The sequence below is a fragment of the Rhinolophus ferrumequinum genome, chromosome 18 (genome assembly GCF_004115265.2).
Source record: "Rhinolophus ferrumequinum isolate MPI-CBG mRhiFer1 chromosome 18, mRhiFer1_v1.p, whole genome shotgun sequence".
Classification (NCBI taxonomy): domain Eukaryota; kingdom Metazoa; phylum Chordata; class Mammalia; order Chiroptera; family Rhinolophidae; genus Rhinolophus; species Rhinolophus ferrumequinum.
Genome location: NC_046301.1, coordinates 51449363 through 51474025, shown reverse-complemented (window position 1 = coordinate 51474025; position 24663 = coordinate 51449363). Strand labels below are relative to the sequence as shown.

General features: G+C 53.0%; 1 protein-coding gene across 2 annotated transcripts in view; it reads right to left on the bottom strand.

Annotated features, from left to right (window-relative positions):
- UPF1 (UPF1 RNA helicase and ATPase) overlaps positions 1-23417 on the bottom strand; it is a 33745-nt gene extending 10328 nt beyond the window's left edge. The window contains exons 1-14 of one of the 2 annotated variants that reach the window (XM_033133631.1): positions 23068-23417; positions 10256-10398; positions 8651-8740; positions 6313-6480; positions 5762-5942; positions 4090-4251; positions 3359-3476; positions 3111-3209; positions 1948-2056; positions 1678-1837; positions 1460-1578; positions 878-1042; positions 673-787; positions 26-169 (exon numbers count right to left, since the gene is read on the bottom strand). In XM_033133631.1, the coding sequence (XP_032989522.1) occupies positions 26-169; positions 673-787; positions 878-1042; positions 1460-1578; positions 1678-1837; positions 1948-2056; positions 3111-3209; positions 3359-3476; positions 4090-4251; positions 5762-5942; positions 6313-6480; positions 8651-8740; positions 10256-10398; positions 23068-23298 (2004 nt within the window). In that variant the 5' untranslated portion in view covers positions 23299-23417. The remainder of the gene's footprint in view (positions 1-25; positions 170-672; positions 788-877; positions 1043-1459; positions 1579-1677; positions 1838-1947; positions 2057-3110; positions 3210-3358; positions 3477-4089; positions 4252-5761; positions 5943-6312; positions 6481-8650; positions 8741-10255; positions 10399-23067) is intronic. The other variant, XM_033133632.1, reaches the window with a different exon arrangement.
- Between the last annotated feature and the right edge of the window lie 1246 nt (positions 23418-24663).

Below are 24663 nucleotides of genomic sequence, written 5' to 3'. Positions count from 1 at the left end.
GGCCACCATACGTGGCGTGGCCCACCTGCTTGGCTCCGAGGACCACAGGGACCATGCACTCCGGCTCAGTGGCCTGGGTGCTCTCGTCGATTAGAATGGAGCGGAACTGCATCTTGGCGAGCCTGGGGTCTCCCGCGCCCACACACGTGCAGCAGATCACGTCTGCGTTCTAAGGAAGAGATCACGTGAGCATCAGGGACACGCATAGTACCTGTTAGCAGGTACTACCCAAAAAGCACGGACAGGACACTGCTCTGGTCCCCACCCTCCTGACAACCATTTAAACTAGCAGTCCCGCCCTGACAACATCCATTGTCCAGGTTGCGGTGACACCAACTTTTTTGAGATCCTAAGTGTCTGCGCTTCAGTGGAGAAAACCTCCCAGCACAGACAGCTCGGGGCTTGAGACAGCTTCTGAGGGGCAGAGCTGAGCCGGGGAACAGGCATGGAGCTGGGATCCATTTTTGGTCACTTTGTCGTGAAAGAACAGACCCACTCCGGGGGTTTGGACCAGGATCTGGGGCTCCCAGCAGCAGGGAGACTGGCAGAGAGCGGACACCACTTAAAAATCATGTCTGTGTGATTGCAGAGAAGGCAAATCAAGTAGGGTATCCAAGGTCTTGTCCGAAAGCAGGGAACCATCTGACTAAACGTGCCACTGTGTGCCCTCACCATGAGCAGCTCCCTTTCAGCCGTGCGCTTCAGGGCCCGGTACCGCTTCTCATCAGCAGATGACAGCTCTCCGGTCTCGTCCTTCAGCTGCTGCAGCTTCTGGAGCTCTGGCATGCTGGAAGCACGGGGGCACGTCAGTGGGCATGGAGGCACGTGTGCCAGGGTCACGCAGAGGAGATGCGCCTCCCTCTCGTCAGGCACCCACCTGTCCATATTCCTGATCTGGTTGTGCAGGGCCAGGAACGACACCGGCGAGTCGATGGCCTCGCGGCTCTTCGCACAGAGCCGCACCACTTTCAGCCCCGTCTGGTGGATCTTCTCGGTCAGCTGATCCACAGCTATGTTACTTGGAGCACAGACGAGCACAGGCCTTCAATAGAAGGCGAACAAACATGTCAGTGCTCACCCAGAGGAGATTCAGGAAATGCTAAGTAGCCAAGCCTACTACTGTTTTGAATCCCAGGCAGTGGAGCGGGTTCAAACGTAAGATGAAAGCCAGGTATGAAAGCACGATGTGAAAGGAGCTTAAAACCCAGTGAGTCTGGAGCTTCCTGCCCTGAGTTTTCATTCTACTTGTGCTGCCAATAATAGACCCACGTCCTCACCCCCGTCGCAGGGTGAAGACTTTCCAAGCCCCGAGGCGTGCACAGCACGTATGCTGCCTTGGAGAACAGCAGGCTGGCTTGTTAAAAGCAACCACAGAAGCCAGACCTAATACCAACAATGTATAACGCAGCGAGCAGGTCACCCGCCGGGACGTCCCGCACATCGGCCTGCTAACCCCTACCCATTGCCTTGCCGCGCCAGGTGGTAGACAATGGTGGCCGAGGTCACTGTCTTCCCCGTGCCTGGCGGTCCCTGGATCAGGCTCAGCGGTCTCTGCAGCACAGTCTTCACGGCATAAACCTTCAGATACAAGCAGCTGTTAGGGGTCCAGATGCCCGGCAAGTCCCCACCTCGCAGCTCTGCAGGCCGAGCGCTTCCCACCCCCAGCACAGTGAGAACCTGAGAGTGGTTGAGGTCGGGCAGCCCCTGTGCCGTGAAGCGCTTGGGTAGCTGGCACTTGATGATCACGTCCTCCACCTCGTGGCCGAGCAGCTTATGGTAGATGTAACCCGACACGGAGGTCTCATCCACGGCAAAGGTCTTCAGTGCGCTCTGCATCCTGTGGGGAAGCACCGGGTTGGCCACACGCTCACATGGGCGGGTGGGAAGCCCTGAGCCTGGGATGAGAGAATCATCTAGAGGCAGAGGTGGCAGCAAAGGCGGACACACCTGTCAAACGAGGTGGACTTCCACACGAAATCCACCTGGAAGTTATGCGTCACCTCCACAGGCGCACCCACACTGCTCCGCAGCTCAATGGCGATCTCATCGCCATAATCTGTACCGCTGAGTTAAGGTGCATCCTTGTCACAAGCTGCTTTCCCTTTCTGAGGGGCCCTTGGTCAATAACCTCACTTGGTTATTGAGACAGAACCCTCCTTTGCGCCAAAAGGTGAAAACTCAGCCAGTGAGCCCCTCATTCCGACAGATTCTGCCCGTGGTGTCGGTGTCCCCTGCAGCCAGCTCCCCCGACCCCAATTACCCTTTGAGCCCGGGGCACTGTCCTGGATGCCAGGATGGAGCCACCACGTCCAGAACCTGGGCTCCACATGTGAACTCCCAAGAGTCCTGAGGCGCAGAGCTCAAAGCACCTGGCTCCCGGCAAAGCAGCGCTCCTATCAGTTTCATATAAATGGCGAACCCTCAGAGTCCACCTGAAGAAACGGCTCAGTGGGGGCGGCCGGTGAGCTCAGTTGCTTAGAGCGTGGTACTAACACCAAGGTTGCCAGTTTGATCCCCGCATGGGCCACTGTGAGCTGTGCCCGCCTTAAAAAAAAGGGGGGGGGGCGGCCTGGTGGCTCAGGTGGTTGAAACGTTGAACTTTGAACACCGAGGTCGCCAGTTCGATTCCCACATGGGCCAGTGAGCTGCGCCCTCCACAGCTAAGACTGTAAACAACAGCTCTCCCTGGAGCCGGGCTGCCGTGAGCTGCCGCAGGCTGCTGAGTGCTGCCGCGGGCTACCTTGTGCCGCAATGAACAGCCGGTGGCCAGAGTGGCCGGCAGCCGGCAAGAGCTGCCGTGAGCTGCCGCAGGCAGCTGACCGATAAGTGGTGACAGACTGCCTGAGCCGGGGGGAGCGCGAGGCTCCTGATATCAGCACGGGTCGGGGAGGTGTGTTCCTACACAACTAGACTGAGAAACGATGGCCTGAACCAGAGGGGGGAGGGGGAGGCGGAAGGGGCGGGAAGAAACGGCTCAGGGGCTTGAAACAAACATGACTCAGAGGGGCCCCTCCAGCCATGGCCATCCTCCCCCCGAGGCCCCAGGACTGGTCTCCACAGTGACCCACACACAGCTCGCCTTTGCCAGCCTTTTGTCACATGAAGGATACTATCAGGGACCTTGATGACGTGGCCGATCCCTTTCCACAGGGGCGCCAAGTCGCCCTTGTACCGCAGGCATATCTCGTCGCCCTGCATGAGCCGCATGTCTTCCGGGGAAGGAGCAAGAAAGTTAGCGTTGTCAACACGCGCCGACGTGGCCACCAGGAAGAGTTCAAATTAAGGGGACACTTTACAAGGGAGAAACTAGGAATTTAATGCTACTTATGGTCACAAATATTTTAAAACTTAAAATCACCTCTTAACCAAATTATGACTAAATCCTCATTACCAGAGTCAGTCTTGGGCAAAGTGAAGTAGGCGATTCTCTTCTTGTTAAGGCCCAGGTCCCACCTGACCGTGATGTTATCTTGAGTCTGAGCACATGAAAAATAAGAGCCCCGTTAGCCTACAACCCAGACATGGCCTGGACTCCTGGGTCCGGGTTTCCATAGGCGTGTGCCCTACGGCCACCTCATGAGCTGTGACGTCACGCTGCAGAGAGCGGCACCCAACAGCCTGCACCACCAAAAAAGCGCCCCTCTGGGAGAGAAGCCATTAGGACCCCCAGAACCTGCACTAAGTCGGCCAGGATTCCCTACTCGACATCTGCTCTTGGAGGTCCTCGGAGAGAGAAAGGAAGCGGACAGCTGAGGACATGGCCCTGAGCGCCGAGTCTCGTCCTTCCTAGACACGCTCTTCGTGGGACCAGAACAAGGTACAGCCTTGGTGTGCCTTGGCTCCTCGGGTCTGTCACTTGTGGCTGTGGGCAAAGGCTGCGAACTGAACTGCAAGGGACTTTTGTTGGAATTAAACTCAGCACATGGCCGGCGTCTAGGCCTGTGACGGGGCGTTTGCCCTCGGTGCACTGCTCCAGACTCACTCGGCCTGGGCCGCGGACAGCATCGGCAGCCTGCAGGGAAAGCTGCCCTCCCCAGACATCAGGAGAGACGTGAGAATGACCACTCCCTCCTGTCCACGCCACATCACCTGGGACTCTTTCAGCTTCTTGTCGTAGTCAGCCTCCAGCTTGACCAGAGGCCCGAATATGTTCTGGTACTGGTAGGCATCCTCGTACCGCAGGAGGACGTGCTGGGGCTCTTCATCCACCCCTGGCTTCTCCAGGTCCTCCAAGGTGGCAGAAGGATTCTCCTGGAAGACAAGAACAGCATCGAGTTCATCCCGGTTTACCCGTGTAAGAAATGAGCTGCATGCAAGCTCAACAATCACCGGAGGAACGGGGCACACCCAGCACTTCTCTGAACAAGCAGACGTTGGGCTGACGCAGGGAAGGGTGTCTGGCAGTCGGTGGTGTCCACCCCGCGGGGAAGCCCTCGTTTGGGGAAGTTCACATGGCACAGGGAGCTGGACACCTGCCTGCTCCTCCTTCCACTGCTGCTCCTACCACCCCCTCCACAGGGTTACAGCAACAAGGGCGTCTTGGTGATGACAGCCCAGGTGTACCATCAAATGGCTGCGCCCTCCACAATCGCCTGTCCCTGAACAACACTTCCTCCAGGATGCCAGAAAGAGCACCGGTTCCTGTGGCTGTGTGAACAGAGGAAGGCCCACCTCCCCATTTCCTCCTGATCTTCTACTGCACCAATAGGGTGATGCGCTCTTCCCTGGCAGGGACAGAACATGAGATGGACTGTCTGGATATAAACAAGAATCGTGAAACAACTGTGACAACAGTTATGAAAGTGGAAAGTGGAAGTGCTAGATGACGCCTGAAAAATATTTTGACTTGCACTCAAAGTGAGGGTAAATTCACATTTAAGATTTCTGGTTATATGGGGCCCTAATTAAAATTTCTAGCCTCGTTATTAAAACTTTACTATAAACAGACAGAACCAGAGGAGGGCTGCCCTGGAGAACTAGATCACACAAGACCTGGGGGCCCCACTCCCCTTCAGTCATTCGGCTGCTCTGGGCTGAGTGTCTCTGACCTTTGGGACCCAGATCCCTTTCCCCACTAAATGCTCACCCCCAACCGGGTGTCACCCTGGCTCAGACATGTCACAGGCCTAGGGAGGACTTTTTAGCGCCCCCCTGTCTTCCACCTCACTCCAGTTCCAGCCGTTGTTTCTCAGTCCAGTTGGGTAGGACACAGCTCCTTGGCCCGTGCTGGTGTTATGAGCCTTGCGCTCCCCCCCCACCCCCCGCCGGTTGAGGCAGTCGGTTGCCAGTCATTGGTTGGCCGCTCACAGCAGCTCAGAGCAGCTCTCACAGGCTGCCGACCACACAGGCTGCCGACCACTCATGGCAGCACACGGTAGCACAAAGCAGCCCATGCTAACCTCCAGCTTACTCACGACAGCCCAGTTGTTCACAAATCTTAGCTGTAGAGGGCGCAGCTCACTGGCCCATGTGGGAATCGAACCAGCAACCTTGGCATTAGGAGCACGGCGCTCCAATCACCTGAGCCATCAGGCAGGCCCAGCCCAGGGAGGTTTTAAAGTGTACTCATAGTCCTGTCTACTCAGGCCCAGAGACACATCCACCCACAGCTGCCCTGGGCCAGTTCGTGTCAGGGCCCCTTCAGGTAGAGGCTGCAGTCTCTTGCAGTTACTTCCAGAATCTCCTATTTCTGAAGACACCGCACCCCACCGTCTCCAGGAAACTGGTGCTGAGGCAGATTTGCATTCTCAGCAGGCCTCACCTTCCACAACTCCTCCAGCTTGTTGATCTGCTGGGCGGTGATTTGCCGAGCGCGCAGCTGCTCCTGCTCTGAAGGGATCTTGACCAGCCAGGACAGGAAGCAGCGGTCCTGGATCAGGGGCTGCCACTGCGAGCTGTCCCAGTTGATGTCCTTGAGGCTGCTCTGACTAGCGCAGGGCTGCCTGTGGAAGCCCCAAGGGCAGGAGAGCCAAGATGACGATGACCTGCACCCCAGGCTTACCTTTCACCCCCAAGTGCCTGTCCCTGCGTCTTATAATGTGATCAAATTACCTTTCAATTGTTAGTAATAAATCGCATCTCCCCACACACTTGAGCTCTGAACTCTTAAAACTCAGAACAGTCTTCGGTTTTACAGAATTGTTTTTATGACTTAACCAGAACACACCCTGAGAGGTACTCAGCATTCCCAGCTCTCCAACACGCCCAACCTCCGAATGTCCTCACACCCCGTGCCAGTCAGCAGAAACCCTCTGAAAGCATGTCAGAGTTCCACTGAGGCACAGCAGCCCCCCGGAAATGAGGGTTCCTCACCGGCACAGCAGCACAACCACCGAGTCGGCCTTGGCGGGGATGAAGCCGAGGAGGAAGACGTTCCGGCAGCCACAGTTGTAACACTCCAGGACCGTCTCCCCCAGAGGCCCATCCTTGTGCAGAGTCACCTCTTTGCATTTTGCCCTCACAAGGTGATTTACAATGTGGCTGAAACCAGGAAATGATAAATAGTTAACACCCGAGGTTTGGCTTTTCACCACTTCCAATTCTCGAGCCCCCGTTAAAAGTTCCGGTACCGTTCACGGTCCATTAGCAGGGGCGGTCACACCTCATCCATCTGGCATCCCAGGGGACCAGCCAGCCCCAGAACTGGCTCCCCACTGAGTGCAAAAGTCAACCCAACTTGAACCATTTTTAAGGAAAACTTTCCTAACACGTTTCACATAGTTTCTGCCTTTTTTTTTTTTCTTTTTCCAGTTTCTGCTTTCTTAAATACAAGTTATCGGGTCTCACTGAATCAGCCCCGGCTGCTGCCCCTTTCCCTGCTCCTCTGGCTCCTCATGGCTTCTCTGCTGCTTCTCCCAAAGTCACTTCTCATGACCCGTGCTGGATGCCAGAAGCGACAGCTCCTCCTAATTTGCTGCCAGCCAGGAAACTTGATAAGCACATGTATTAGAAACCTGAGGACAGTAAAAAATACCGAGTAGGGGGGCTCAGGGCTACTCTCAGGAAGCACAAGGGCAGGCAAGGAACCCTCTGACACCCCACCGTCTTGGCATGGGCAGGACAGGATCTGCTGTTGTTCTCATTTCTGGGCCACAGCTCACCTAAACCAGGACCTCACTATGCCAAGCCCTATGCCAAGCCCGCTTCGCTGGGGCTCATAGGCGGGGCCGGCCCTGCCTCGGGCTCTCTGCAGCCTGGTTGTGGCTTTATTGGACACTCCTTGCTGCCACACTCTCTTCACTTCAGGAAACCCCTTCTGTCGCAAGGTTTGGCTCAGACACCAACACTCATTCTAACCCACTCCGGCCCCACAAAGCTCATCAGGTCATCCAACCACTGTCCCTTTCGGCACCCCCAAAGTCCCCCATTCCTCTCTGGAGCCACCACTGAGCATATCAGCAGAACCAGCGGTTTCCTCTTGCTCTTTCTGTGCCCACCTCATCCCACTACACTGGCAGCTTCCTGAAGGCAACAGGTTGCCGTCATCTATCACTGGGGCTTCACGCAGAGCACACAACGCTGGTTGACTGAGCCTGTTTTCTCTTAGAGGCCCTTCCCTCACTTTCCTGATCTTGGCTCTGCTGACCGGAAGCTGGAGTTGCCAACTAAGACAACTTTTACTTAATTGCTTTTCCTGCAGGAGAGGAACTAATGCAAATATGATAACACGTAAATTGCCCAGAACATTCTGAAAAGGAGACGTGAATCTCTTTTGGTCACCCTGAAGATGCTGTTCCTTTAAAGTCTGTTAAATACATCAGCCCCCTTCCTTGCCTTGCTCAGAACCCCACAATTCTCATCTAACTCCGAGCTGACCCACTTCTGAACCCTCAGTTTTCAGGCGGCACGATGGTGCGAGCCGGCCCACAGCTGATGAAGGCACAGGACGGGTGGAGGCTCCGTGCACACAAACCTGCTTGTGGACTTGCATCATTTTACTTCTCCAAAACATGAACCTCAGAAGAAGATGCCACTCCCTTGCTGGCCACCTGGCGCCCTATCCCTCTGACACGCTACTCTACTTGCTGTGACGGTGGAATGAGCCAGAAGCAGGAGCCGAGGAACCCTCGTGCTTGAGCTAGACAGACTCTCCCTAGAACCCAAGCATCAGCACCACACTGCTCTCATCCCTCCAAACACAAGCCTGGGCCATCACAGCTGCTGCTGATCAACAGCAGGAGGGAGCCCAGAGCCTCTGGTTGGTGAACTTGATTGAATCTGATGATTCAGGATCTGGCCTGTGTTAGCCTCGAGACGACTCAGATGAGCTCAGGCTGGAGGAAGCCTTCCCAGGAAGTAGCTCCCATGGCTGCCCCTTACTGTCTTGGAAACATCCTCTCCGGGCACCCCATAATGAAGATGAACGGGTGTGCCAGGAGCTCATCTTGCAGAAAAATATAAATAAAAACTGGGAAGGAGAATTAAGCCAACCCAACTTGCATAATAAAAAGAACCAGAGAATAAATCAAGGGTAAATACATTAAGGCGTTCACACACCACCATCTGTTTCAAGTTAAACCCGTCACAGAGGAGGGAAAAACCCAGGTTTGTTAGCGTGATTTTATATTGTGCTTCGCTTCAGCATTTCCATAATTTACACACAAATCTGAACATAGCTTGATTAAAGACACATGCTCGGCCTGATACCTACCTGCCAGAAGTATTTCCACGTCCGTTACAGAACCACTTTTTGCTGGTATTACAGTAAACCACGCAAGCAGGATCGTGTATTCCGCAGTAACTAAAAAAGTAAAAACATCAACAGTTAAAGCTGGAAGGTCACTCGCTCTCTGGTTTTAATTTGGCAGGATGTAAAATTCTTTCCTCTTACAACATTTTTAAGTTTTTCATTAAACACATACTCAAACCCAACGATCCTACTAACAAAACCCAATCAGTTAACTGCAGAGGCTTCCTGGCGCTGTGAGCACAGGAAGCGGCTGGGGTCCTGTGGAGATCCTCGGAGACACCCTAGACAGCAGAAAAGCCCCTTCCAGGTGGGGCGTGAGCGCTGTTCGAGGTGCCAGGTGAGCCTAACACGCTCAAGGTTACCTAGTCACCCCCATGGCCTTAAATTTCAGGAACATGACTTATAAGCAGGGAGACCAGCGAGTGTAGCTCTGGGTATAGGGAAGGTGAGCTGTGACCACGCTACGTTCATGCTCCAGCAGAGGGCGCCGTGTTCCCAGGAACACGGCTCAGACCTAGCAGCAGAGGGTCCAGGGTGCAGACTGACATCAGCTAGAAAGGAACACATCGGGAAAATCCCGGACGCCACTCCCCAGCCTCGTTTTTCTGAAAATCAACACACCAAAAACAAAAACACTGGCTTCGCATGAAGTTCTGTATGTGTATGAAGCCAAGACTCAGTCTCAAATCAGAATGTGCTTCGGCCAGGAACCTTCCCCCCCCACAACCCACATGTGGGGACAGCTGGGAGGGCCAGAAGTTGTGTAGACTTCAACCAGCTGTAGCTTCACCAGGACCAAGGACAACTGTGCATATGACAGGGACACTAATACATCACTCACACATATACAAAAACAGCTGTAAATGAGAGTGAAAAGACAGCCAAAATAAAAAGTCTGCCCACAGAGCGGGAAAAGGGCGGCTCTGTCCCTTGGTGAGCGCAGACCCCAGGGGGCAGCATCCAGAAGTGGGGGCAGCCTCCAGAAGGGCGGGCAGGGCTGAGCTGAGGCTCAGGTCCAAAGCTGCCATGACTGGCCGAGTGCTCCAACCAAGATCATTTCACCTCTTTTGGTCTCAATTTTCTCATGTGCATGTAACAAAAAAGGCCAGAATAAGTCCAAATATAAGGGATGGGTCCTGCGCTAGATGTAATTCCAAGTTTCGTCAACATGCATGCAGGTCTACCCACTGACTATTCACTTCCCAATCTTTCAGGAATCTTGAACACATCGGAGGCAGAATTTTACAGAGTCCGACAGTCATCTTTCTGTAAGCGAAATCTCGGCTGCTGTTTACCCTATAAGCCCGCAAATGCTCATCCAATGTGATGAGTTCTCTCTGATGAGTGGGGCAGATACCGGGAACAGCCCCGGGGCTGAGGAAGGCAGAGAGACGGGCCCCTTTCCCCATCTGCTGGGAGAATCAGGGGTGCCAGAAGGTGCTGAGCCCACCGTCCTGCCGAGTAGAAGGGCCTGGCGTGTGCGCGCAGGCCCGAGCACAGCGCGCCCGGCGTCAGGGCCCTAGCTTTCCGTGCGGCCCCTGGCGCGGGGAGGAGGCAGGGCCTCACCTGCAGGCGTGCGCTGGGAGGTCCTTCGTGTAGTACGTGTCCTCCTCGTCTTCTTCGAAGTTCAGCTCGGCCAACAACTGGCTGGTCTTGGCCACACTGTCGTCCACGGCGCCGTTCTGCAAGATGCCCTCAGGTCCTCCCACCTGCCATAGGACAGCAGTGTCACCATGCAGCCCGCCGCCTCCAGGTCTCGGGAAGCGACGTCCCCTCAAGGGGGCAGCCTCGCCGCCCTCCCATGCAGCATTGGCCTGCGTTCTGCTTAGAGACAACTGTTTAGTGTCTTCTGCTTTGACTGTTCAGACTCTCCCCTTCCTGATTGAGCCTACCCAGTACCCCAAACAGTGCACCGCGGGCCCAGGTCATCCACCTGTGGAGTGGCCCCAACCCTGTCTGCCAGAGCCATGGCCACCACCAAGATACAGAGGAAAAGCCTTCAAGCCCATCATTGAGGAGCTAGATGACTTTTTACAAACCAGTTAAGGTGCCCTCTGGGGAAAGCTGCACCATGTCAGGCCGGAAGCCTGGAATCCCATAGTGAATGGTCCTCCCAAAGCCAAGGGGGGGTGGGGTGGGGGCAGGTCTCTCTCCAGACTTCCTCCATTGCCAGTCCCCTCACAGGAAGGCAGCCCTTCTTGATTATGAATTAGAAACTGAATGTTAGGATAACCTTCTGAATTCAGGCAATAATCCTTCTAAATGTATTACCTTTTTGTTACAACAGCAAAAACGCACAAAGTAGCTAAGTCATGAATTTCACAGGCACTTCTGCTGAGCTCAAATGTCCATTCAGGGGCCCAGGAGACTCCGCTTCCCCCACGGGCCACAGCCAAACAAGGCTGGGTCAGGCAGTAGGACCGTCCAGTAGCGGTGAAGCACGGAGTTGGGGGGGGAAGTGACAGGAGCCCTGGGGCAGACACTATTCCCATGCCCTTGCAGAGGCCCTGCCACTCAGAGCCGGGGGACCCAAAACCAGAACCACGGTGTGTGCAGTGCGCGCAGGCCAACACAGCCTGAGCCAGCAGTGCCCCCAGGGGCTTTCCCTGTCCACTGCTCCAGCCCTACACCCCCTATTCCATCCTCAGGAGTTCTGGTGAGAAGAGCAGCTCCCCCTAGGGGGTGATCTGGATATTGCAAAGGTGCATTTGGGGTGTCTGGAAGTCAGCATCCTGTTGCAGGAACACCTGAGTCTGCAATGGTCTCCGCTCCGATCAGAACCCCACTTCAGTGTCTGCCACCACATTAATGTGCTCTTTTCAGGGAGGAAACAACCGGGTTAATTACAAACAGACGGAATGCTTTGTTTGAAAAAAAGGAAAAATCAAAATGAGCTTCTGGATTTCAATGCAAAGAAGACGGTGCTATAGTATCACCACAAGCACTTCTTTGTGAATCCCTGATCTTTAAAAAAAAAAAAGTTGTGGTAAAATACACAACATGAAACGTACCATCTTAACCACTTTTTTTCCCTTTAATTTTATTGGGGAACAATATCGCTCCAGAGCCCATCAGCCCCAAGTCATGTCCTTCCATCCAGTCATGGAGGGCGCAGCTCAGCTCCCTCCATGGGAGGGACTTTTAAGTGCCCAGTTTGGGGGCATAAAGTACATTCACTGGTGTACAACCATCCAACATCCACCTACAGAACTTCCCATTTTCCCCAACTCGGTCCCCATTAAATACGAAATCCCCCCACCCTCACCCCGGCACTCACCACTGTACTTTTTTTCTATGAACTTGACTCCTCTAGGGACCTCATTTAAATAAGTGGGATCACACAGTATTTGTCCTTTTGTGTCTGGCTTATTCCACTCAGTATAATGTCCTCAAGGTTCATCCATGTTGTAGCGGGTGTCAAGAGTTTCCTTCCTCTTTAAGGCTGAGTAATATTCCACTGCATAGATTTACCACATTTTGTTTATCTAGCCAAGCTGCCAGTGGACACTTGGGTTGCTTCCATCTTTTGGCTGCTGTGAATAATCCTGCTGTGGGCACACAAGTATCTCTTAAAGACCCTGCTTTCATTTCTTTTGGACATACACGTAGAAGTGGAATTGCTGGGACCTATGGTCATTCTATATTTCACTTTTTGAGGAATCACCAGACTGTTTTCCTCAGTGGGGATACCATTTTACACGCCCACCAGTCTACAAGGGTTCCAATTTCTTCACAGCCTCGCACTACTTGTTATTTTTGTTTTGTTTTATTATTTTTTAACAGCCATCCTAATGGATGTGAGCTGTTATCTCACTGTGGTTTTGATTTTCACTTCCCTGACACCGAGCATCTTTTCATGTGCTTTTTGGCCATTTGTATTTCCTCTTTGGAGAAATGTCTATTCAAGTACTTTGCCCATTTTTAATTTGGTTGTTACATTTTTTATTGAGTTTTGATTTGTTTGAAATTGTGAATCTGATTATCAAAGAGTCACCTCTGCACTTGGCAATCTTTCTCCTGACACATGCAGGGGCAACACCAGTGTGAGGCTGCCAACAGGGCTGGCACTGCTGGCTCCCAGCGTCTCTTGGTGTGACATATACCTAGGCACACACATGCTGGTTTTCTGAAAGTGTGTGGCCAGGATCTGGCACGGATTTCACTTCAAGGCGGTGAGAGGGGCATATATACCATGCTGAATACAGGAGAGGGTGGTCTGGAATGGGGTCAGCCTGCGCGCTACCCTCTTTGATTCAGCAATTTACATTAATGACTGGCTCAAATACCTAATAATATTCTCAATTTTGCTTCTTGTCCCACGAAGTCTGGAATATTTATATCTAGCCCTTCAAGAAAATAGTAGGGCTATGCTGACTCCTAGTCTAGAAGAACTCTTAAAATCTCTTATCAGGTTGCATGAGCTTTTACATATAAAGAAATATCCTTGGTGATACCTAAATCTTTCCTTTCCTGAAACATCAGAATTAGTACGCAGAGGAAAAAGGAAAAATGCACACCTCCTGGGTGGCCTTATTCTGTCCACCACTCCTGCCTCACACTTCACTTCCACTCAGCAGAGGAGGCGTGAACCAGCAGTGGGCACAACGGGAGAGCGCGCAGTTCCTAAGGAAGACCGAGCAGCCAGGTGGCAACCCTAGGGAACCCATACTGACCCCTGCAGGCTGACTAAGGGGCAGGAAATCGTAAGTCCACTCTTGGAACTCCCGAGACAACAGAATACAGATCCAAAGTCAGGTGAGTTCTCTCCTTACCCTCACTGCAGCCAGGAAGGCTGGAGAGTGCAGTGCGGTGTGGCCTCCCCCCACCCGTGTGCTGGCGTGTGCTCATGCGCACACGTGTGCACGCACTCCCAGCTCCTACTCCGCCCCTCTCCTGCACAGCTGTGATCTGGCCACAGCACAAACTGACTTCTATAGCTGGGTTGTTAGTTTCTTCCTCTACTTTCTGAAAAGTTTTACGGTAACATTAACTTCAAAAATACATCTGACCTTAGAAACTGTAAATAAGTCAAAGCACTAGTGAGTCCGTGCCACAGAGAAGGCCACACCCCACGTCAGGTGACCAGATGGGAGAAGGACTACAGGGTGTCCTCGTCCTCAGCCCACGCAGGCCTGAGGTCCTCCAAGGTCATCAACTGCTCACCCCCAGCCAGGCCCCCGGGGCCTGCAGGCTCAAGACGGCCACGGCCTCCCTGCACTCACAGGCACCCCAAGCCCACCCCCAGGCGCGGTGTCACTGGGGAAACCGTTCCCTTTCCACCTGTGCTCTTAACACTCACTATCTGAAGTTGCTGGGCTGATCAAGGTAAAGGTTTTCTGCCCGAGTTTCGTACAAGCCACTACAGAACTCAGGTGGTGCATATCAAAGCAATAGGAAAACTACCCATCGATGTGCGAGAAAGAACTTCGAGACCACAGACATGGACGTGCAGCTTTGGAAGCATCACAGCCCAGCATGAAGCAGACCTTCCTGTCCCTCAGCCTCCCAGTCAGCCAGTGCCCTGGGGCCTTAGCATTTACTGTCCCTTGGCCTCTGCACAGCTGGTTCCTGGTCCTTCAGGTCTTGGTTCACAGGCTGCCTCCCAGGGAGGCCCCCCTGACTCTCTGAGGGACCCCAGTGGGGCCACTCTGCAGGTCCTACTCCCTGCTCTGACCGCAGCTCCTAGAACTGAGCCCACACCCCAGGAGGCCCTCCAAGTGTGGATTAAATGAATACAATCTTCTCATCTAAAAACACAAAGGCTGTAAAGTGACTCATCATTTATTCTTTTATTCCCAAGGTTTATATATAAAAGAGGGAGTTAAATCACCTTTCCCTCAGGGTGGCCTGAGGCAGAGAGGAGCCACAGGACCTCTGACCTCCCCCACCCCACCCCCTCAGGAAAAGGCTAACAGAAGGTCCAGCCTCCCCCAACTTTTGAAAAAGTTTCAAAGCTACAATGTAATGCCACCACACCCAGCACCTGGATTCCCCAGCCACTCACATTTCCCCACACGTGCTCTCTGCTTCTCCCTCTGCACACACACTTTTATTTTCCTGATCCACTTCAGAGTCATGGGCCCCAGGACAAGGGCTTTCTCCCCATAATCACATTACAGGCATACCTGGTTTCATTGCGTTTTGCAGATACTGCATTTTTTTACAGATGGAAGGCAAGACTCTTCGCGGCAGCAAAAAGATAACGACTTGTTGAGGCTCCAATGATAGGTAGCATTTTACAGCAATAAAGTATTTGTAAGTTAAGGTATGTGCCCTTTTTCAGCCAGAATGCTATCGCACACTGACTAGACCACAGTAGCGCAGAAACATAACTTGGGAAACCAGACATTCGCATGACTTGTGATGTCTGGAAAGTGCACCCACAGTATCTCCGGGGTGTGCCTGTACGGGGTCACGCTCAGGAGCAATAATGCTACAGTACTGCCACCTACCATGCACAGGTACATTTCCCCAGTGTCCTAATAACGTCCTTTATGGCTGTTTAAATTCAAAGTCCACTGAATGATCACATTATTTATGACGTGCCTTTCGCCTCCTCTAATCCATTAGTTTTAAACCACGTGAAACTGAAAGTCAACCATTTCTGACTTAGAAAGAAGGTGACATCGCACGGTGCCACTGGGTGTTGGATGAGAAGGCCCCGCCCTCCTCCCCCTTACAGTGGACCCTTGGTCAGCGTGCTGAGTCCACCGCTGTGGTTCATTTCCACAGGCAGACTATCCTCGACATGTCCAAGGTGTCCTCGAGTCACCTTGAGCTGCCCCTGCTTGGCCAGTCCCGTGACCAGCCACTCTCACAGGAGATGGAGGTGGAATTCACCCTACACGTGGAGGAAGTCAGGGTGTGTCCGGAAGGAGGGACAGCTCACAGGACAATGACCAGACTGGTCCCAGCTCAGTGACATGCAAAGGAGAGGGAGGGGCTGCTCTGAAGAGCAGGACGGGAGACATGACAATCACATTAATGCTGGACCTTGAAGGACTCTGGACCAAGCAAAGATGACACTTTCTGACAAGTGAAGAATCGGACTGGGGAGAAAGGAAGCCCCACATATTAGGTGACCCTGAAATACTACTGGTGCTGTTCACCTGAAAATAACAGTACGGCTTCTAAGGAGAGATGCCCTTTTGTTTCTAGAAATGCAGACTAAATAATGTAGGTCAGTGGGTGGGTATTGCTAATTCCTGTGAAGCAATCTCAGGAGGAGGGTGAAGTGACACTTTAAAACACTTCAGCAAAGGAAAAAAAGGAAGAGAAGAAACTTCAAAACAGGTGAATCAATCAAAGTGGCGGATGGACAGGGTTTCCTTTCTCTACCCACACATGAGAGAATCCGTAATAAACACAACGCAGGTGGACCAGGTAGCCCCCTGGAATCCCTGGGAGCTCTGACCAAATCCCTCCCATCGGGGATGACAACAGCCACCTCTCCAGGCTTACTGTCATCCCTGGCAGCTGAGCTCTGCAAGGAACTCAAGTAGACAGGCAGGTGCCATCGTCAGTGGTGACAAAGCGCCACCCACAGCCTCCCTCCGCTGTATGTCTGAAAGCCTCCACAGGGACCCTGGGAAGCCTAGCTCGGTCGGTGGGCCGGTTCCCAAGCTGCTATTGGACCAACACACAAAAAGGCACAAAGACCCTTTTCCAGCCACAGATCCCTGGACCCAGCCTCCCATGTTTATCAGAGGAGGCAGAATTCTTCTCTCAGGGAAAGCTCTTCCGGCAAGAATTCAAGACCCCCAAGACCTGGAGACCCAGCTGGACTCCCTTCCCCCTCAGCACCTTCCAGGCCACAGCGAGGTGCCAGGCTGGACGACCCTGCACCCCCGCAGGACCGCCGTGCCACGGCGGTAACATTAACGGTTACCTGAATTCAACTGCCCAGAATCTGCCCCTCCCTCCTCCACCCACACCACTCCGGGGGGCTTTTTCCTCCCGCAGGTGTCTCGGAAGGGTCTGCTGATCAGACTGCTCCCACTCCCACTTCACAGTCAAGGGGAGCCCTGCCTCAGCCGGGGGCGTCCGGGGCCCTGATGAAAACCAGACAGAACTCCTGTCTGCCCGAGACACAAGTCCGTGTGAGGACTCGGAGGCAGCAGGGTGCCCAGTGCGGGATGAGCAGTGCCCCGGGAGCAGGCGTGCCCATGCGGCCTCCGGGTACGGTAGTAATTCACACACTACCTTGCACGCGCACAGGCACACACCCACCCACAGCACCCGCTGCCTGAGCTCCCCTTCTGGCCTCGGCCACTCTCTGCCGGCTCTTCTGCCGTCTAAGGGCCCTGCCTCCGCTCAGCCCGTCAGTAGTTTCCCGAGGCTCCAGAAGCCGGCCCAAGCCCTCTGCATGGCACATGGGCCCTTGCGCACACTCGCTCTCCACGCCAAGCCCTGTGCAGCACCCGTGCCCACCCCTCCGCCCAGCGGATGCACCTTCCTGAACTCAAGGACACCGCTCACAAAGGCGCTCCCTCTGCAGGGCAGACCACGCCCTCTCCCGGGCCCACACCATCCTTCAGGTCAACCAGTCTGGGCAGCACCTGTCGTTGCTAACAAAGCAGCTGCAGCTGGCAAAGGACTCGCTTGGACTCCACAGCTCTCCCCAGGCACAGCAAACAGAACTGCTGAGAAGGCGGGAGTCAGGGGCCAGGCTGAAGCGGTTGGCCGCAGGGCCTGCGGAGGAGACAGAAGTAAACGCGGACCCACCCGTGAGGGCTCCCAGGCCTCAGCGCCTACCTCTGAACCCGGAGCAGGCCCCAGCACGCAGGTTAGCACAGCTCCCCGACGTGTGACCAGCAGTGATGGAGCACAGGTCGCCTGCTTTCCCTACGTTACCGCTGTGGCCGTAAGACTACAAAGATGAGCAAGAGGAAAAATGGAAGGGGAAAGAAAAGGCGGCGTGCAGGAGAAATCAAAGGTAGCGAGTGACTGTGGTGATGGTCGGACAGCCCTGCAAGTTTACTAGGCAAACAGCGACTCGCACATTTACAAACAAGAGGGCTCTACAGTCTGTGATCACACCTCAGTGAAACTACTAGAACGATGTCTGTCTTTGGTTTGTGGGAGCTGGACTGAGAACTTCGGTGTTTAGTTAATACTGGTATTGTACTGGCATTAACGTTCCCCCCACTCTTGCTGAATCTGGGTGAAGCGACAGGCAAATAGAGTAAGAAGTCATTGCACGTAGTCACCAGTAAGTGACACGTAAGCCCTTCCTCTGTCCTCATCGCTGGTCGAGTCCTCACCATTTGGAAACAACCCCGGGAAATCCAATCGGGGAAAGTGCTGGATGAAGCCTTGCCAGAGCTCCTGCAAGGTTACCAGCGTCTTATCTCCAAGTTGCTCAGGGCGCACTGAGATCACAGGCGAACGGCACAGTCACAAAACCAGATGGAAAAAGTCCCGCTCCAATTTTAAACTCACCACTTTGAGGAACCCCTGGGCTGGATCAAACTCACTCCTCGTCACAAGCTCCAGGACAGTGAGCAGAAGAGGACCTGTTTTCCTGACGGTCAAGCATATGATGGGACAGCCTGCCGTGAATTCTGAAGGCAGGAGATCCGTGGTTGAAGACGAGGCAACAACTCGTTATCCTAGCATCTTCTCGCTTGAAGAAGAGAAAGAAGCCCGTTTGTGTGCTCGGGACTTGCCACTGAGGAAGAGCCTCTGTGGATCTAGTCACCTGCTGATGTCACTGGCTGTTTCCAGTCTGGGGCTCTCACGAACGAAGCTGCTGGAACTCTGAGCAGCCCCACATTGGGGCAACTGCCTTGTTTCTCTGCTGGGCTACAGACCTGTGGCTGACGGTCCAACCAGCAAGCTATGAGAGTTTTAAGTGGCATTTCCAGCATTTTCAAAAGAGGGGGCCACTTGAGTGAGTGGGCAGAGGTATCTCCATGTGGTTTTTAAATTTCATTGAGGCACAACTGACATATAATAAACAGCATATGTTGAGAGCGTCTAATTTTTAAAGTTGACACATGTCAACAAATGTAAACCCTGCAATCTAGACAATGAACACAATCGTCACCCCCAAGTCTCCTGACGCCCTTTGTCACTCCTCCCGCTTTCTTTCTTCCCCTCCCCGCAATCAAAGATCTGCTTTCTATAAGTTAGCTACTAGCACTTTCTAGAGCTTTCTATGAATGGACTCATGGTGTACACAGAGGTGGTCCCGAACTTACAGTCTTTTCGATTTAATGATGGTGTGAAAGTGATATGCATTCAGGAAACCGTAGTTTGAATTTTGATCTTTTCCTGGGCCGGCGATATGTGGTACGATACTCTTGTGACTCAGGGCAGGGGGAGTGACATAATTTTGCCCAACGGCAAGCTAACGTAAGTGCTCTGAGTACGTTTAAGGCAGGCTGGCTAAGCTATGACATTCGGCAGGTTAGGTGTATTAAATGCATTTTCCATATATTTTCAACTTACAATGGGTTTATCAGGATGTAGTGCCATCATAAGTAGAATATACCTGTACTTGTGTTTAATTGCTTCTTTCACTCTGTGCATATTCTGAGATGCATCCACGTTGTTGCATATATAGTTACTTTTTTTGGTTGGGTAGTATTCCCAACTCTTAAATTTTCCCCACAATTCCAATATTTGGAGGAAACACAATCGTACCAACAGTCAAAAGGAAATATTCCAACTAGAAAGACCACAGAAGAGTTGTAATACCAGCTATTAAGCAAAAGCTTCTGAAATTACCTTTCCCAGCCCTCTTGGGCGTAGGCGAACGGCCCAGGAAAAGGGTCAGATGCTCAAAAGAAAACTGTCCCTCTATTTTAAGGACACTTGGCAGGACTGTGTCAGCCCTTTTCATTCCAGAATCTCAAAGAATTTGATAAATATCAGCTTCATTTCATACAAGAAAACGAATGTTATTTGAACCAACTCAAGAGCTCAGCAGGAATCACCCCTGCCTGCCATTTCTCCACCCTTGCCAGGACACACATTCTACCTCTAAACAAACTTTCAGGTAAAACCAACTACACAAAACCAGCAGGCAGGCCTGGTGGTATCAAAAGTGGCCAGGGGCGGCCAGATGGCTAAGTTGGTTGGAGATGCGAGCTGTCGACAACAGGGTTGCTGGTTCAATTCCCACAAGGGATGGTGCGCTGCGCCCCCTGCAACAATGTTTGAAAATGGTTGTTGAAAACAACAACTGGACTTGGAGCTGAGCTGCGCCCTCCGCAACTAGATTGAAGGACAACGACTTGGAGCTGATGGGCCCTGGAGAAACACACTGTACCTCAATGAAAAATTTATTAAAAAAATAAATTGTCCTCTTAAAAAAAAAAAAGTGGCTGCACATTGGAAAACTGTCTGGCAGCTCCTAAAAGGGTTACACAGTTACCACACGACCAGCAATTTCACTGAAGACATACATCCACAAAGAAAGTTGTACACTCATGTTCAGAGCAGCACCTTTCACCAAAGGCAAAAGTGGAAACAACCCAAATGTCCATCAACGGAGGTGTAGATAAACAAAATGTCGTCCGTCCATCCTGTGGAATATTATGCAGCAATGAAAAGCAACGGAGTAAATATATATTACAACATGGATGAACCTTGAAAACATGCTCCCTGAAAGAAGCCAGACACAAAAGGCCACATATTGTATGATTCCATTTGTAGGAAATGTTCAGAGTATGTAAATCCAGAGATAAATAAAATTAGTGGTCGCCTGGGGTTGGCGGAGGGAGGACTGTTAGGCTAAGGGGTCTAGGGTTTCTGTTTAGGGTGAAGAAAATGTCTTAAAATTGATTATGGTGGTGTTTGCACAACTCTTTCAGTACTAAAAGCCACTGAATTGTATACTTTAAATGGGTAAATTGTATGGTATGTAAATTCTCTTTCAATAAAACTGTGAAACAAAAGCAGCTGCAACAGCACTTGACACTTTACAACCACTAATCCAGTAAGATTCAATCAAAAGGCATTTAGAATGGGAGGTTTCTGAGTCTCTCTGGCAACCCCGTCACACAGTTCATTCCGCAGCCAACTCCTGAGGACAAACACGGAAAAGCTCCCCAAATGCTGTGACCAGCAAACGCTGTAGGGAGCAAATGCCACCACCTGGCACAGAAGATAATCAATTTTTTTCCACTTTCCAATTCTATTCAGACTTTCCTGCCCCCAAATTCAGGGCCTCCTCTTGTGACACAAACATCACTCCCCTTCCCCAAATATAAATCAAAAATTAGGCTACAGGTATAGGTGGGTGGCTCATCAGGGTAACTAAAAGTAAGGAAGAACAGGCCCTTTTGATGTCATCAGAACTCAAGTGAGCTCCACTGTACTGTTTACCTCCAGTGGGGAGTATTAATGCTTTTATATTGTACAGCTCAGTGTTCAGGTGCAGGAAAATAAATCGATTACTTCAACTGAAAGAGGACACGCCGCAATTAATCACAAATATGAGGAACAAAACTAGAACCCCAGCTGACCCATGTTTGCTGTGTTGTATTGGCTACAGTTAAAAAAAAGATTTGCAAAAAACCAATTACTATTCACAACCCTGCGCTGCCACAGATCGTGGTCACTGCTTGACCAAGAGATCTTTATCCTGGACCTTCTAGACACACTGGGCACAAGTTACAGACAGCACTATCTAGCCCATATGAATGAGTCCAGAGATCATGCATGTTTAAAAGTAACAAAAGTAAAACTGCTATGCCCCCATTTTACAGCTGTGGCAACAGAGAGGTCTACAGAGTCAGACTACAGAAGTGATCACACACCTCCAGGGGCTCTTTCTTCTCTCCAGGCAGACTCTCCCTCTCTCCTCCCTCCCTCCACCACACATAAACAAAACTGAAAAATATACACACTTGCACACCTGTTCTCTCTGATGCCCCACCGATCAGACTTCTATTTTTAAGGAATCTGGGGTTAGAATGAGTCAAATGTTTTTCGCTTCTATTAGGGGCTAAAAGAAATGCCAAGTGGGTGGTCTACCCACGGGAGTGACTCAACCAACGACTCCCAACTAGCACATAACCCTCATCCCCCAGAACAGGGTCTGAGCTCACTCTGGCTGAGGATGGGGTGGTCGCCCCAGCCCAGGCACTGGGACCTCATGCCTTGACACCTGTGATAAGGTGAGCCTTGTAGCTCCTCCCTGGCTGTGAATTCAGGAAAATAAACCTAAGGGACGTGCCAGGCACAGGGAAACCTGGGGAATGGAATCTGAGATCCAGAGGATGATGGAGACATTCCCTGGGACCCTAGTCCAAGACCCTACCACTGGGAGAAAGGAGTCCCTTTCTCCCACTGGGGAGCAGGCATCCAGTTCCAGGAAGTGTACGCCTGATACTTCTCATCCCCCAAATTCAAATTTAAAATACCTAAGTCGCTTTCACTAAACATTCACATCATTAAAAACAAAAGTTTCTGATGTGGCAGATCCATTTATGTAAAACCCACTATCACTGCCCACTGGAGGAACAAACTCAAACCCAACTTTTCCAAGGCAGAGCTGTGGAGTTACGTAACAGGTCGGTTTCAGCAACAGGCAATGCAAGAAGGAAAAACAAAACGCAACCTGCCTCTTGAATAATCGCAAAAGCCAGCGAATGTGGGGTTCTCTCCACCGGAGGCAAAAATTCCATTTGTGCTCCTGGAGCCTGCAGCCTCCGCTCTCCAGTCCCTGGGCCTGAGGAAATTTGACCCTAAGGCTCCGTGGCTGTGAGAAGGGGGGTGTCCAGATGACTGCGACCACAGGTGGGGGGTGTGAGGCACGGTTCCCATTCCGCCAGAGTGGGGACCCGGGCAGATCCTCTGAGATCCAGGCAGAGGGCAACTTGGGGACAAGTCACCCATGACCTGGCAGAGAAGTACGTAGGGCAGGTCACCTCGTACATGCTCGGAAGGAAACCTATGGGAAGTCACCTAAGACCTGGCCTGAGCTAGATCCGGGACAGTTCTTAGGCTTAGGGGGACTCAAGGCAGATCCCCGAGACGCAACCAGAGTGGGACCCGGAGCAGGTCTGCCCTGCGCCCAGGCGGTGTGTGGGACCGGGACTCGTTACTCTGAACCTAGCCAGAGTCGGGGTCCTGAGAGATTACTCCGCACTCGACCTGAACGGGAAACATGGGACCGGTCAGACCAGGCTTAGCCAGAGTGAAGGACCTGGGACAGGTTACCCCGGATCCAGCCGGAGTAGGGGATCCGGGGCAGGTCAGCCCAGGACCGGCCGGAGTCGGGGACCCGGGGCACATTGTTCTGGGCCCAGATGGAGTGGAGAACGAGGGAACAGGTTATCCCGGGCCCGGCCGGAGTGGGGGAGCCGGGGCAGGTCCCCGGGCGCCGAGGCCCGGCCGGGCTTCCGGCGCCGCCATGTGCCGCTCACCTGAGCGTCGAGCTGTCCGCCCGCAGCGCCAGGTCCCGCGCCGACCGGGCCCCCCGAGCCGCCACCTCCGGGACCGCCGGGGCCGCCGGGGGGCGTCTGCGTCTGGCTGGGAAGAGTGAAGTCGGTGAACTCGAACTCGGAGCCCTGCGTGTCAGCGCCGAGCAGCTCGGCCTCCTCGGTGTCCAGGAAGGTGAGCGTCTGCGAGCTGGGGCCGTACGCCTCCACACTCATGGTGCTGCCGCTCAGGGCCCGCTGGCCGGCTCCGCGCCGCAATCGAGCCCGCAGCCGCGCTGAGGCCTAGGCCGCAGGCCTCGGGCCGCCGCCGCCGCCGCGCCCGCGCCCCTGAACCGGACCGAAACGCCCGCCGCGGCACGAGCCGAGCCGAGAGCCGCGCGCCGAGCCGCCGCCGCTGCCTCGGAGCCCCTCGGCACCACAGCTCCTCTCAGAGCCGCCCGCCGCTCGCAACCCCCGGCAGGAACCGCCGCCGCTGCCGCCACCTCCGTGCGCGTGCGCGAGCCCGACGCCGGCGCAGGTGCGCGTGCGCGAGCCCGACGTCGGCGCAGGCGCGCGCTCTTCTCCAACCGCGCCCGGACGCCCAGAGTCGAGTGGGCCGACGGGACGCGCAGTGCGCACGCGCGGGGCGGAGGCGGGGCTATCAACTGCTGTCGCGGCGGCTGCCGGAGCACGTAGTCCCGCCCCAACTGCTGTAGAGGGGTGCTCGCGCGACGGTTGGTGCTGCTGCGATGGTCCACGCTTCTATTGAGCCCTAACTGAATGCCCTACGCAGATGGAGCTGGGGAAGTACACCACCATCTCCTGGAGACGCCCCCTGGTCCTCAGTCTTCCCATCTGTAAAACGGGGGTGTCTGCACACTTAATAGGTGCTCAGTGTGCAGTGGTTCAATAAACGAGTGGGGACAGCCCTGCAGGGATCCTGTTGCTCGCAGAAATGGTGTTTGCTGCTGCCTCAAACAATAATATTCAGAGGCAGTATATAGCAAAGCAATTGGGACCACAATCCAGACCTGACTACCTACCAGCTGTGTGACCTTGTACTAGTGATTTCACCTCTCTGAGCCTTGAGTTTCATGGGAAAGGGAATTAATAACCATTAAGATGAAGAATAAATGAAATACCAGTCACCCCCTTAATATTTATAAAGTTTCACGTGCATGGGGTTGGCTTTATTCATTATAAGGTCTTTTCTATGCGGAGAATAATGCCCCCACACAGTAGGTGCTCAGTAAAAGGTTGTCCAAATTCAGCCGCTGGTTTATGAGCCTAAATCTCCTTAAATTCCGAGCCTCAGGATCCTTTTTTGCAAAATGTTTTGAAGAACCCTCCACTTCCCTTTCTGTCCCAAAATTCTGGGGCCCTCTAAATACTTGAAGTCATCTCACACGGCTCCTGGTTTATTACTGATACTTTATGGTTCCACATTTTCCAGTATTCCTGTCACAACGTGATAAGAGCTTCCTTTTTCCTTCTTCACATCTTCTCTGGCCTCCTGTGCACTGAAATGTGAGGGTATAGAAAATGAATAATTAGATCTCCCCTCCTCCAGGAAGACAGTTTAAGGGGAAATCGGAACAAGCC